At 38.8% G+C, this 15,350-nt stretch overlaps 1 protein-coding gene across 3 annotated transcripts in view; it reads right to left on the minus strand.

The window, feature by feature from the left end:
* Positions 1-3,353: 3,353 nt before the first annotated feature.
* The window catches only part of LRP6 (LDL receptor related protein 6), a 177,566-nt gene continuing 165,569 nt past the window's right edge, over positions 3,354-15,350 (minus strand). For 2 of the 3 annotated variants that reach the window (XM_061125031.1, XM_061125029.1), the window contains exons 21-23: positions 13,767-13,903; positions 13,026-13,123; positions 3,354-8,973 (exon numbers count right to left, since the gene is read on the minus strand). In XM_061125031.1, the coding sequence (XP_060981014.1) occupies positions 8,679-8,973; positions 13,026-13,123; positions 13,767-13,903 (530 nt within the window). In that variant the 3' untranslated portion in view covers positions 3,354-8,678. The remainder of the gene's footprint in view (positions 8,974-13,025; positions 13,124-13,766; positions 13,904-15,350) is intronic. The other variant, XM_061125030.1, reaches the window with a different exon arrangement.

Genomic DNA, 15,350 nt, shown 5'->3' on the forward strand with positions numbered 1-15,350 from the left:
AAACTAAGATCATGGCATCCAGTCCCATCACTTCATGGCAAATAGATTGGGAAACCGTGGAAACAGTGGCTGACTTTATTTTGGGGGGCTCTAAATTCACTGCAGGTGGTGATTGCAGCCAAGAAATTAAAAGACCCTTAGTCCTTGGAAGGAAAGTTATGACCAACCTAGACGGTCTACTAAAAAGCAGAGGTGTTACTTTGTCCACAAAGGTCTGTCTAGTCAAGGCTGTGGTTTTTCCACTAGTCATGTATGGATGTGAGAGTTGGACTATAAAGAAAGCTGAGTACTGAAGAATTGGTGCTTTTGAACTGTGGTGTTGGAGAAGACCCTTGAGAGTCCCTTGGACTGCAAGGAGATCCAACCAGTCCATCCTAAAGGAGATCAGTCCTGGGTGTTCATTGGAAGGACTGATGTGGAAACTGAAACTCCAATACTTTGGTCACCTGATGTGAAGAGCTGACTCATTGGAAAAGACCCTGATGCTGGGAAAGATTGAGGGCAGGAGGAGAAGGGGATGACAGAGGATGAGATGGTTGGATGGCATCACCGACTCAATGGACATGGGTTTGGGTAGACTCTGGGAGTTGGTGATGGACAGGGAGACCTGGCGTCCTGTGGTCCATGGGGTTGCAAAGAGCTGGACACGACTGAGAGACTGAACTGAACTCCTGTGATGTCAATCTTCCCTGGTTGATGAAACTCTAGGGGGAGGGAATTTATCATTTATGACAATTTTGTTCCTTTTAGATAATCTGTCTTTAGACAGATAATGGGAATTCAGAGACAACTTTTCTCTGAATTTGATATTTTTTTAAGGGCCTACTGATCAAAATAATCAAGATGCCAAAGTAGCATATTTTGCAGTGGTATATTCTGCTACCCTTCAGTATCATCATATCCTATTGGGCTCTGCATCAGGAAAAGCAATGTTCATTTTTAAAGAGAATTTGGAGGAGGAGAAGGGGTTGGCTCAGAGCCTACATCAGGATGTCTTCCATGAATTTACTAAAAACAAAAGCATTCTGAAGCACAAATTGTGAAACTGAGCTGGACCCTGTGGGGCCCTCCTGTTTCTTGCCTGCAGAATAAGGCTTCAGTCTCCGAAATTCCTAAAGTTCCTGCTAATTAGGGAAGTGGGGGAATGCAGAAATAAGATTCATGGACCTAACATTCCAGGTTCCTATGCAATATTGCTTTTTACAGCATCAGACTTTACTTACATCGCCAGTCACATCCACAACTTGGTGTTATTTTTGCTTTAGCTGCATCTCTTCACTCTCTGGAGTTATTTTTCCACTCATCTCCAGTAGCATATTGGGCACCTAAGACCTGGGGAGTTCCTCTTTTAGTGTCACATCTTTTTGCCGATTCATAGTGTTCATGGGGTTCTCGAGGCAAGAATGCTGAAGTGGTTTGCCATTCCCTTCTCCAGTGGACCACATTCTGTCAGAACTCTCTATGGTGACCTGTTCATCTTGGGTGGCCCTACACGGCATGGCTCATGGTTTCATTGAGTGAGACAAGGCTGTGGTCCACGTGGTCAGATTGGTTAGTTTCTGTGATTGAGGTTTTCAGTGTCTGCCCTCTCATGGAGAAGGATAAGAGGCTTAGGGAAGCTTCTGGATGGGAGAGACTGATTGAGGGGGAAACTGGGTCTTGTTCTGATGGACGGGGCCATGCTCAGTAAATCTTTAATCCAATTTTCTGTTGATAGGTGGGGCCACAGGACTGGAAAAGGTCAGTTTTCATTCCAATCCCAAAGAAAAGCAATGCCAAAGAATGCTCAAACTACAGCACAATTGCACTCATCTCACATGCTAGTAAAGTAATGCTCAAAATTCTCCAAGCCAGCCTCAATAGTACGTCAACCATGAACTTCCAGATGTTCAAGCTGGTTTTAGAAAAGGCAGAGGAACCAGAAATCAAACTGCCAACAACCGCTGGATCATCAAAAAAGCAAGAGAGTTCCAGAAGAATATCTACTTTGGCTTTATTGACAATGCCAAAGCCCTTGACTGTGTGGATCACAACAATCTGTGGAAAATTCTTAAAGAGATGGGAATACCAGACCACCTGACGTGACTCTTGAGAAATCTGTATGCAGGTCAGGAAGCAATGAGATCTGGACACGGAATAACAGACTGGTTCCAAATCGGAAAAGGAGTACGTCAAGAATGTATACTGTCACCCTGCTTATTTAACTTATATGCAGAGTACATCATGCAAAATGGCGGGCTGGATGAAGAACAAGCTGGAATCAAGATTGCTGGGAGAAATATCCATAACCTCAGATATGCAAATGACACCACTCTTATGGCAGAAAGTGAAGAAGAACTAAAGAGCCACTTGATGAAAGTGAAAGAGGAGGAGAGTAAAAAAGTTGGCTTAAAGCTCAACATTCAGAAAATTAAGATCATGGCATCTGGTCCCATCACTTCCTGGCAAATAGATGGGGAAACACTGGAAACAGTGGCTGACTTTATTTTTTTGGGCTCCAAAATCACTGTAGATGGTGATTGCAGCCATGAAATTAAAAGATCCTTGCTCCTTGGAAGAAAAGTTATGACCAACCTAGACAGCATATTAAAAAGCAAAGACATTACTTTGTCAACAAAGGTCCATCTAGTCAAAGCTATGGTTTTTCCAGTAGTCATGTATAGATGTGAGAGTTGGAGTATACAGAAAGCTGAGCACCGAAGAATTGATGCTTTTGAACTGTGGTGCTGGAGAAGACTCTTCAGAGTCCCTTGGACTGCAAGGAGATCCAAACAGTCCGTCCTAAAGGAAATCAGTCCTGAATATTCATTGGATGATGCTGAAGCTGAAACTCCCAACACTTTGGTCACCTGATGCGAAGAACTGCCTCATTTGAAAAGACCCTGATGGTGGGAAAGATTGAAGGCAGGAGGAGAGGGGAACGACAGAGGATGAGATGGTTGCATGGCATCACCAATTCAATGGACATGAGTTTGAGTAAGCTCCAGGAGTTAGTGATGGACAGGGAGGCCTGGCATGCTGCAGTCCATGGGGTCGCAAAGAGTCGGACACAACTGAGCAATTGAACTGCACTGAATCAGAACAAAGTCAAGTCCTTTGCAGTTCCTATCCCAAATGTTGCCTTTAAAACACCTTTCCTGAAAGCCACTGGGGAGTTTGGGTCTTTGAGCACAAACTGCCTATTCTTCTTGTTTGGCGCCCTGCAAATGAATGCTGTGCTTTCCTTTACCACAACCTGGTGTCAATAGATTGGCTGGGCTGTGCAGAGGATAGGCCAACTCAAATCTTCCTTATTTTGTTCCCAATTCCAGGTATTGTCAACATTGCACAAAGCAAAGCCTTTCTCAAACCTCTCTTCCAAAGTTGTATTTTATTTGAAATGCAAACAATAAAGGTGAGTTCTGTTCTGTCTGAAACACAGCATTCATTTATCGTAGCAAAGCACAACCGTTTTAATTTCTTGCTGAAAAGAAATGACACTTTTATTTTCCACTGTTTTATTATAAAAATCAACATTTCATTTGTTACAACTCAACTTATTGTAATAATCAAAAAGGGGATTTATACAAGGTATTTTTTATACAGTTTAAAATTAAAGCACTTATTTTACAAAAAGGGGGAAGTGAATAGTGGACAAGGGCTGACCAAATGTTGGTCATTAAAATATAATTACATCCTTGCAAAGCACCATCGTACCAAAGTCCATGAACAAGAAACACCAGCTGACTTTAAGACAATGACGAAGATTAAAGCTTAAAAAATTTAAAAACACAGAGGATAAAACATCTGAAAGCAGCACCAGATCCTTCACTTGCAAATAAGGCTAGTCCAGCTTAAGCATCTCAGTATCCTCTTTACTCTCATTAAAATGTTCTCAACTAATCCTAGATACTCAATTTCATGTAACCTTAATCAGATTTGTTTTCCTTTTAATATTCTTACTTAGGCATTAGTATTTAGTGAGATACATATAGAGATCTCTCTCTATATATATGTATATCTATATCTATATATATATATCTTTCTATATATCTATACCCCTGCCCTGCTTATATGTGATTTTAAAAAAATTATTTCTTAAAGAATGGACAGTTAAGCAAAGCAGACTGTATAATTCTTTGGTGTTAACTTTTGGACAAACCCGAAATAATGGGAAAATTAAAAGTTATTTTTTAATTAGGTCTGTATTCCACTTCTAAGTATAATACATCACTTTCTTTATAATTGTATCTGCAAAGTCATGACGATTTTTTTTTTCAGCAGTAACTTAAGAATGGTTTGAGAATCGTTATTAAAAAAAAGAAAGAACAACAATAAAGTCTACCTGAACTGAAGAAGGATGAGGTCAGTAATTTCATTCTAAATCATCTAGATAAACTGAAGAATCTTCCTCCCTCTCCATTCAGGTATAGTATTAGTTGAAAAAGAGGCAGAATCCAGTCAAATATCCCAAGTATATGGATTCACAATTTTAAAATCATGTTATGCGTTAGGGTCCAAAATCCTTTAAAACTTCTGAGAATTTCAAAAGCTAAAGTTGGAGCCCTACTGTAAAATGATGCAATTCCAGAAGTCGTAAGCTATACATATGCTACAGTACTTTGTAAAATTATCTGTTATTTCTCTGGGTTCACTTTAGGTGTAAAATAAGGAAAGGAGTACCAAACAAAATTAAATTTCTTTTTTTTTTTTTTCTTTTCTTTTTTTTTTGTAAATTTCTTAAGTTTAAGAATTCTGAGAATATATATTAAACAGTGCTTGATTATGAACTTCTTTAAGACTTGGTCCATGTCTACACTTAGTCTGTAGTCTCATTTATTGCTCAAACATTTGTCAGCCATCTGATAATCCCAAATTCATATCCACACTCCAGGCATACTACTCGTGCCACTATTCAGAATGAAGTACTGCACATACTGAAAGTATGACATACCTGGGAGGTACAAAAAGGCCAAGGTGTTTTTGTTTTTGTTTTTTTCTGAATCTTGTTAGATGTGTAATAGTAATAACCATCATGCTGCTTTTATGACATGCAAAATCAATGAACTAACAAGTTTTCCCCTGCAAGAGATAAAGCAATTTTAAAAGCTATACTTTTTAAGAATCTAGTCTAGGCACAAAACAACAGCAGCAGGCCTATCGCAGAAAGCTAGGCTTGCTTGCTGAAGGCAGGCCTTTCCTGTACCAAAAATAGTCTCTATACTATGATTACTGATATCAGGTCACATAAATATACACAGTTCATTAATAGGTTAGATAAGACACAGCTATTAAACCTACTGGCAGTATTACTCATTAATGAGCCTTTATGGCAAAACAAAAAAAAATTTCCCTGCCAAACTGACTGCAACCTAATGCAGACAGTGGCTATTTCTTTATCTTAGTATCAAATGAGTTGGTCTTACACAAATTATTGACTTTGGAATATTTTAAAATGATGAACAAAGTCAATCCTCTGCTCAAAGCCCCATCCCAATTAATGGTCTATATTAGATAAAAATGTACTGTAAAGTCTTGATTTCTAAATACGTATGAGTCCTTCAGAACAGCTGTTCTCAAACTGACTAAAGGGTCAGATATGTTTTGGTGGTACATCATAGTATTTTTGTATTAAAATTAAAATAATGATAATTTTCTGCTAAACATGTAATATCTCATGATATGCTAGATTTACAGCAAGTGTCAGATGCATAATAAAATTTCCCAAAAGAAAAATCACTATTGAGAAAATTCTACGCCTTAACCGTTTTTTTGTTCATTGTTAATAATGCCATTATCTGATATAAGCAGCAAAATTCTTTGGGCCAGTGTTCAAAAAACCAGAGCTCTGCAGGAGCCAAGTTCAAGGTTATAAAAGTTTAGAAGTACAAAAGACCACTTCAATGAAGAAAAGCTTACTGTAGTGCACACAAAGTATGCTATGCTAAAGTTCAATTCTCAGGTTATTTTAATCACATCACTAAGTGGGCTCATTTCAAGATATACAATCACAGCAAATACTACTATATTTAAGGAATACAATGAAATTTTATTCATTGCCCCTCAGCATGGCTAATACATCTAGCAATAATCCAAATTCAAAAATTCAAAATAATACAAATTCAAAATTGTTTTCTTTCTCCCCTGATTTTTGCTCACATGTTAATTTTTTATCTTCCAATTAAAGATCTTGTGTTTAATAAACAAGATGGTCTACTTTAAAGCTTAACTGTCCATACAACCTGAGGACCAATAAATCCATCCTGAATTTTGACCATTTTCTCAAACTGTACCTTTCAAATATTCCCCAAAATGTTAAGACTCCATCCCAAATATTGAGAAAGAGGATTCTGAGACTAAGCTGAACTGCCTTCAAATAATTTCAAACAAATTGGCACACAAATTAGTATTTTGCAAGAAGAGGCCATTGCCATCGCAGTACAAGCACTTGAACTGAGATTTAACAAGGCAATATTCTTCTTAGTTCATTATAGTGCAAGTGGGAAGCCCACCAGATAAAGATGCACATTAAAAAATGTAAACATCGAGAATTCTCATATTTTAATTGATACCCAGTTATTGCCAACCTTTCCATCTTCATGTGAGCATCAAGTGCCTCTGTGTGTCACATAATGCAACTTCAATTTCCATTCTGTTAGAACTTGAGCACTTTGTTCCGTCAACAGGAAGAGTTAACGCTCGTCTGACTGAAATGCAAGACACTGATGGATTACCATTTATTTATATGCAAAATCAAGTGCACCAGATTCATATAAGGTACCCCAATAACCGATGTGATATTCTGAAACCGCATTTTTTAATTTTTTAAAAAGACTACTTAGGTATTTTTAATTGATTAAAAAGTTAGTTCACCTCCACCAAAATTATAAATCCTTTCTTCCATTGTTTTCTCTCGGGCCCTGAAATCTAGACAGGGTGGCCTCAGCAAAACAGAATTTAAAAAAAAAAAAAAAATCATCATTCATTAAGTAACTGACCAACATCTGCTAAGGTAAAAATACATTAGTTTAAAAACACATTCAATTTTAGCAGAGAAACGCTGGAAACATGTAAAAAAGCAGGAAACTGACTTCTGGCAAGATGGCAGAGCAGTGCCAGCATCGTTTCACAGGTCAGCCCCGACAGCGGAAGCAGCAGCAGCCCCAGTATCACACGGGACAGGCAGAGCATGGAAGAGCCTTCCATTATCCCTCTCGACTCAAGTTCCAACAGCTGAAAAGTTCATAGTTTTCCTTCTCATGTAAGCCATATTGTTAAATTTGTTAAATCACCTTAATCCATAATGGAGTGAGACAGAAGACACGTAAAAATATATAAGAGGTGATTATAAGAGTAATTCATGGATAATTTGAAAACAATCTAATATTCACATTAGGTTAACAGAAAGATACTGTATTCAACTCACGCCACACATTAGAAAGAAGTTATGTGTGTAGAGGTCATTCTGAGAAAAATCAGCCTAAAGAACATGAAAATGTCACCAACAACTAATAAAGGGAAAACCTAATGATAACAAAAAAAATCCTCTTTTAAAATAGATTGTCTCTAACCGAAACATATTTAAAATGTTTTACTAGGAAAAAATATATATAAAAATGATTTCATACTGTGATATTATATGCTGAAAGTACTGCAAGGATATATGATTAATTTACAACAAAAACTTAATGGTTAAATTTGTAACTCTTAAACACTTTCTATGTGTGCTGTAAAAAGACACTGTATTGAGCATTAAAACAATCTTGGAATAAAGAGGAACAGTAACTTGTCTAACCTTTGATCCTTATGCGGACACAGCAGTCCAACTGAAGAGCCAAGCTGACTGGGGAACGGAGTTAGTAGAAATATTAAAATGAAACTTTTATTTAGCAAATTCTATTTAATCAATCCCCAGATTTTATGGTGAATAAATTATGGTACCTTGGCAAAATATAATGCTGCTAAGGGAGGAAGCAAGGTGAAATCACCCGTGACAGAGGGGTGACTTTTAAGTTAGGGACAGAAGACTTGCAAACAAAACGGCCCCATACCATCTTACCAGACAGCTCATCTCTCCCACAACAGCAGCACCCTGAATGAATTTTTAGAAATATCTATCTTCCTTGCTAAAATTATTGGACCCCTAGAGAAAACAAAGCCTTTTGTCCAAAATTAGTATTCTTTTCTTTTGCCTTTCATTTCTTAAACTTGTTGGCATTCAAATGGTAGTTAATGTGAAGGCCATTGGGCTCCTTCCAAGTACATATGGTTTGCTGCTGAAATGGACTTTAATTTCTTTTGCTTTTAAAAAAAAAATTTTTTTTGGTATCAATAAAGCCCCAGACATTCCTGGTCAGTGATGCCGTTTTTTTTAATTCCTGTTTCCTTTGTATTCAGTCACTTCACTGGGTTTAAGGCATGCTTTGTGTATTTAGTTTGCAAAAATAAAACTTTTAGTACAAATTTATTATTTATACAAATTTTTATGGCACAAGCAGCAAATCTGCTATTTTAAGAAAATATATAAATATCTTTTCCTTCTGTACAAATATCTCCAGTTTCCCCTCCCCCATTTATAATTTTAACTGTACACGGCCTGCCTCGTCCTTCACTGGTAGCTCCCTCCCCCCCTCCAGATCTCAGCCGAACTCGTATTTACACTTCTGTGTTGGAGGCAGTCAGAGGAGGAGGGCCCCCCCTCAGGAGGAGTCTGTACAAGGAGAAGGTGGCGGGGGGTAGAGGTGATGGGAGTAGCTCCTCTCCGTGTACGGAGAGGGCGGGCAGCTTTCATAGTTCTCTTCTGCTGACAAGTACTGGCTTCGGGGCGTGGGAGGTGGGGGCACAGGCTCTGAGTCATAGTTCAAGTCACTCGTGTAGCCCTTGGCCGTCGCCGCTGCGGTCATCCTCCGGCTAGGAGCATAGTCACTGTCACACACGTCTGTGCTGCAGGGCGTGGTGGGGGGCGCAAAGTGCCGGTAGCTGTACGGCCTGTAGCTGACACAGGGAAGAAAGCGGGAGAAGAGGAGTTAGTTTTACGCAAGAGTGGTTTCTCTATCCAAACACAGAGGCATTAAATGTGAACCTGACCTGGAAGACAACCAACTATGACAATCTAAACTGGCACCAACCAAGAGGCAATTTTCAACGGCAGGCTGAAGTAGGAAGACAGCACCATCTTGTGAACGATGAACCCATTCTAACCTCTGGATGTATGCTTATGTACTTAAGCTGGGCTTCCCTGGTGTCTCCACAGTAAAGAATCCGCCTGCAATGCAGGAGATGCGAGTTCGATCCCTGGGTTGGGAAGATCCCCTGGAGGAGGAAACAGCAACCCACTCTAGTATTCCTGTGTGGGAAATCCCATGGACAGAGGAGCCTGGCGGACTGCAGTCCATGGGATCATAAAGAGTCAGACTAGATTTAGTGACTAAAAAACAACATCTTTAAGTAACATTGTATCAATAAGAAGGAATTATTCAAAGTTGTATTTAACGGTCATCTTTGGAAAAATCTCTCATTTTGCATTTAGTCTGTATAGTGGACATCAATTTCTGCCTTTCCATGATCTGTGAGAATGTGTCTTTATGATTTTACATTACTCAAACATGTTAGTATTCCCTGAACATTCCTCAAACGCTCTATGATTTACCTGATGAATAATTTAATGATGACCGAAGACTTCATTACTCTCTTTACTTCATTCTCTCTTGTACAAATACTGTACAAGCCAGGCTGAAGTTTGGTAGACAGCCTAAGGAACATATCTATCCCATTACTAATACTATCAGTACAGGGAAATTACCGTGATTTGGGGGAAGGAGTGTCAATTTCCTATACTGTATGTAGACAAGCATGTTGTCATAAGAGCAGCTCTAACTGAACACCAAAATGACAAATTCCAGGTATCCATACAGAACCAGTGAGTTTTCCAAAACGTATTTCAGAGACCGAATTTATTTTTGTACACCCTTTAAACTATCTTTTCAAGCAATCTATAACTGTTAAGTTTGTAGCATGGCTAACTAAAGAAAAAGGCACACTGGAAAGAGAAATGTACTAGTAAAACTAAGAGCTGACTTAAAAAGTGTTGATTTTCCCATCATTTCTACTATAACTTCTTATACCATTTTATAGTCTAAGTATAGTAAAGCTGATCTTATTTCATATTTATCCCAATCAGGATTTATTTATATGCTTTCTCATCAAATAAAATGACTGCCAACAGTGGGGCAAGAGCAAGTGTAAAACTGAAGCAACAATTTATAAAACATCTAACGATGTGCCAGGTAACACACCTCAGGATACATGCCATTTGAGGCAAGCCCTCCGTATCAAAAGAAATGGCTATAAAAGACCAAAAGTTACATGACCTGCGAAGCAGGTTCTCAAGCACTTTTACTACCAGTGTTGACATGATGTCACAGTATTTTTTAGGTCTTATCTTTCTGTCCAATCAGGTGGTGAGCCTTGGTGAAATTTCTTGGCTCAACATTTAAAAGGCCCAATACTTCCATTTCCACAGGAGAGGAGGGGAAAAAAAAAAAACACACCAGCAGAGACAAAGGAAATAGATTAACAAAATGTATCAAGTTTTGCAAAGCTTCCCCCACCCCCAAGAAAATTTAAATGATAAAAAGTTTTACTCTGAAGTAAATTAACTGGGCTTAATTTGAGATGTGGGCAACAGTTAAATAAGAACTGTTTTTCAGAGACAGACATGGAGAACGAACAGCGTTGCTGGCGGAGGTAGGGGGTTGGAGAAATACAACACAGACCATGGGAGGGAGGTAGAGATGAGGAGTTTGACATGGACGTGCACACGCTGCTATATTTAAAATGGTTAACCAAGAACCTCCTGTATAGCCCAGGGAACTCTGCTCGATGTCCCGTGGCAGCCTGGATGGGAGGGAAGTTTGGGGGAGGGTGGGAACAGGTGTGTGCACGGCCGAGTCACTCTGCCGTGCACACGACACCATCACAACGTAACACTGCTAATCAGCTATAGCCCAAGACAAAGTTTCAAAGTTTTCATAAAAAGAACTGGTTTTGATGCAATTATGTTTACCTGAATCAAACAATGTTTAATTTAAAGAAATTGTTTAAAAGTAAAATTTTAGCTCTTTCCTTTTTTTTTCAATTTTCAGGTTTCTGCCTTTCTATTTTGACTTTTTAGAACAAACCCGGGGTAGGGAAAGCAACACTTTAATTAAAACATAAAAACCAATCAGTTCAGAGTCAAACCTATCTTACCCATGAAGTGACATGAGGATTCTGAATGAGATACTGTATAAACAGTTTCCACTTCATTTCTACACTTCTATAAGGTTATACATACATCAGGGCAATCGACTGGAATGCCAGGAAACACCTTATCAAGAAGACAATGGCCACTTGAGTGAGGCCAATAAACACCGGCACTAAGTGTCTGAAGAGAATCTAGGTTTTTGACTTTCTGTTGGCCTGTCCAATCAGACCAAAGAGTAAGGATGACACACTAGGACTGAACCTGTTCACTCTGCTTCACAGAGTCACAAATCAGCACAAAGGCATACTATCTCCCCCCTTCTGGAACACACTCCAGTTTATTTTACTGAGTCATGATTTATTCCATGCAACTATATGAGAAACCTTTCACTCCAGATTGTAATAACAACATATGTAAGCAAAAGCTGAACTTAAGCTTCTTTCAGCTTCTCTCAAATTCTATGCCCTTAATACTCCTGCTATTTTAGAGCTCTCCTAATTCTCCTGACCTCCGTCTCATACCAACATTCTACTGGAGACGATCAATCAAACCTAACCTCAGCAGTAACATACTCTGAAATCAAGTCATTTTGGGGGTAACTTTTCCTTAGAATACTGCCAAAACCTGGAGGCTCTATCTTAATACTAGAAAAGCCAGCCACAAAAAAACTTGCGGCTCTCTTTAAAAAATGTAGAGTTCCCTGAAGGCCTGAACAGACATTTTTCCGAAGAGGAAATGCAGATGGCCAATAGACACATGAAAAGATGCTTGATGTGGCTATTTATCAGCAAAGTGCAAATCAAAACCACAGTGAGTTATCACCTCACACCAGTCAGAACGACTATCACCAAAAAGAACACAAATAACAAGTGCTGGCAGGATGTGGAGAAAAGGGAATCCTTTTACACTGTTAGTGGGAATGCAAACTGATGCAGCCATTGTTTCTCAAAAAACTGAAACAGAACTATCATACGACCTGACAATTCCACTCTGGGGTATATATCCAGAAAACTGAAAACACTAATTTGAGAAGATACATACCCCCCAATATTTCCAGCAATATTATTTACAATTGCCAAGATATGGACACAGCCTAAGTGTCCATCAACACATGAATAAAGAAGATGTAGTGTATATATACACACATACACACACACACAATGGACTACACTCAGCCATGAAAAAGAGTGCAATTTTGCCATTTGCAACAACATAGATGGACTTGGAGGATACACTAAGTGAAATAACTCAGACAGAGAAAGCCATATACTGTGTGATATCAATTATAAGTGGAATCCAAAAAATACAACAAACCAGTGGAAATAACAAAAAGAGAAGCAGGCCCACAGACATAGAGAACAAACTAGTGACCACCACTGGAAAGAGGGAAGTGGGAAGGAGAAATCAAAGGGCAGGGGAATGAGGTATGAACTATTAGGTGTAAAATAAGCTACAAGGATATACTGTACAACATAGAATATTGTATAGCCAATATTATGTAATAACTACAGATGGAATAAAACCTCTAAAAATTGTGAATCACTATATTACATAACTGCAACTTACATAATATTGTGCATCAATGATATGTTAATTAAAGGAAGTCTAATGCCCTGAAAGAAAAGGGTTTGTGGTAGAGGCAATACCAGCATTACCCAGACAAGATGCCTCTTCTCTCTATAAGATACCTGTTTTCTCTTGGTGACCACCAGCTACGCAGCCAGGGCCACAGCAAAGTCACAACACAAACACTTCTTTCTAATAAATATGTGGACTTACACTGGAGGAGGATGTGTATTACCTGTAGGACCTGTGAGTGGAAGGGCTGTTTGAAGAATAACCGAATTCCATGGTGTAATGTGATCGCTCTGTGGCTGGGGATGGCGGAGGGTTCAAAATCTAAAAGGAAAGAAAATCAAATGACTGAAATAAGCATAGTCTATCCAGACAGAGACTATTAGCCTTTTCTCAACTTCTCTTCCTTCATCTCTGTTCATATTCCTCTTCATTTCCTCTTTTTCAAAGAATTAACCTAAAACAGTACTTTAGGACTGTGGCTCTCCATCCCTCAAGACACACTTAGGGGTAAGTAACACAAGGTGATGAGAAGGAAATCTGCAACCTAGAAGTTACTGGTTTAAGTGTAGCACAACTGGGTTCTGATTTTTAAAACTATAAATGTTTAGAGAAAGATTACTTACTTAGGAGAAATACCACATGTACTTCCTTCCTTTGGGAGGTCATAGAATGACGGTCCTGAGCCTCTCAGGAGGTACTATTCAATAGTTCTACTTTCACCTGGTATATGAAATTAACATCCAATACTTTCAAATATGCTGGTTGCTACACAGTCAATAAGCTGAGCACATTCTAAGTGCTCACATGGTGGTGGTAAATCCTTTGGGCCTTGTATGTCTAGATTCTATATTAAAACCTTTTTATACTACCATCACTAAGTACCCATATTTAATAAATAAGTTAAACATCTAAGATCTTATTTATCTCAGCATTCAAAGTGAACAGAGGAAAACAGGCTGCTTACTGCAGGGAAGTAAGTGCCTTTGGTGCTTGATGAACTACTTGACGATGCTCCTGTGACGTGGGCTCGGTCATAAGGGGGTCCACTGCTCCCCCCCATGATACTGAGGGAACTGATCATTGATTTACCACGAGACATTCCTAAAATGAAGGATAAATACTGAAGTTGAGTAAGATCTATAGAAGGCATGAAATCATTTTATTCAGTCCTAGAAATTACAAATATCAATAGTCAAATAGCTCCATTTTCAAACAATTTATGCCCTCTTTTCCCAATAATAATGAAAATACTTAATGGAAAAGGCAAACAAATGTTCTCTAGAAGTGGGCACTTCCATTGAGAGCTGGCCTATAACACAAGGCCAAGAATAGCTCCTGGCCCTTCCTACTCGCCAGAGGGGAAGCAGAGCTCTTCAAGACAAGAGGTTTTCAGTCTCTTAGAGGACCTGAGAAAAAAAGAACTGTGAAGAGCAGAAGTGCAAAGCAGGCTAGACAAAGCAATAGATCTGCTCAAAAGAAAAGTAAACCCATTGTTAACAGCATAAATTCAACGTATGGGAAATTATTTCTTTATCTACTGGATGCAAATGTTGTTGTAATCACAACCACAATGCTAAAGAAGAAATTCTATTTTTCACAAGTGACTTCCCAAATTCCACCTTTAACAAACTAGGTATGGCAACATGGAATCATTAACAATTTAAAAACCATCTATTTCCTTACAGCTAACATCCAGAGTAAGTTATTTTCACAGGGTTTTCGGCCTGTTATCTCTTTTTCCATATTCATTACAAGAAAGGCTTCTTTTCATTAAGGATACCAAAACACATTGAAAAGAAAGCTGTACTTCCCTAGAGGAAGTCTTCCCCAAGGACAGAACATCTGGCACCCTGGCCATGCCTGAATAAACCCTCCTCCCACAGTCTTCATGTAAGTTAAAGAAAACATAAGATGATGTATTCCTCCCTGCTATCAATCAGGCATTTCTAAATCTGCAGAAAAGGAAACCTCATCTGTTTTTTCAGCCTCCTGTAATTTCTGGGCTCCGTAGTACAGGTCTCTTGGTAGTGAACCAAAAGAACTGTGGTTTATGATTCTTTTCAACAAATGGCCAGTTGATTAACTTTAGTAGAGCACATCTAGAAATGCAGTGTGCATGCGTGCTAGGTCACTTCAGTCTCTTTGTGACCCCATGGACTGTAGCCCGCCAGGTTCCTCTGTCCATGGAATTTTCTAAGCAAGAATACTGGAGTGCATTGCCATGTTCTCCTCTAGATCATCCCGACCCAGGGATCGAACCCGTGTATCCTGTGTCTCCTGCACTGGCAGGCAGGTTCTTTACCACCAGCACCACCTGGGAAGCCCAGAAATGAAGTGTGCATGCAATAACTGTATGATATATTAATGTAAATGCTTGTATGTACATGTATTCATTTTGTATCCTTTGCCAACTTCTACCAAACCATACCTAAGGTCTTCTGTGTAAAAAGAAGGTGCTAAAAGTAAGTGAACATTTGTCCTTGTAACTGTTTAAACCCAAGATAGTCTATGTTGAAGTAGACTGTAGGCAGTATTCTGTTTTCATAAT

Source organism: Dama dama, chromosome 22 (genome assembly GCF_033118175.1).
Source record: "Dama dama isolate Ldn47 chromosome 22, ASM3311817v1, whole genome shotgun sequence".
In the NCBI taxonomy this organism is placed as follows: domain Eukaryota; kingdom Metazoa; phylum Chordata; class Mammalia; order Artiodactyla; family Cervidae; genus Dama; species Dama dama.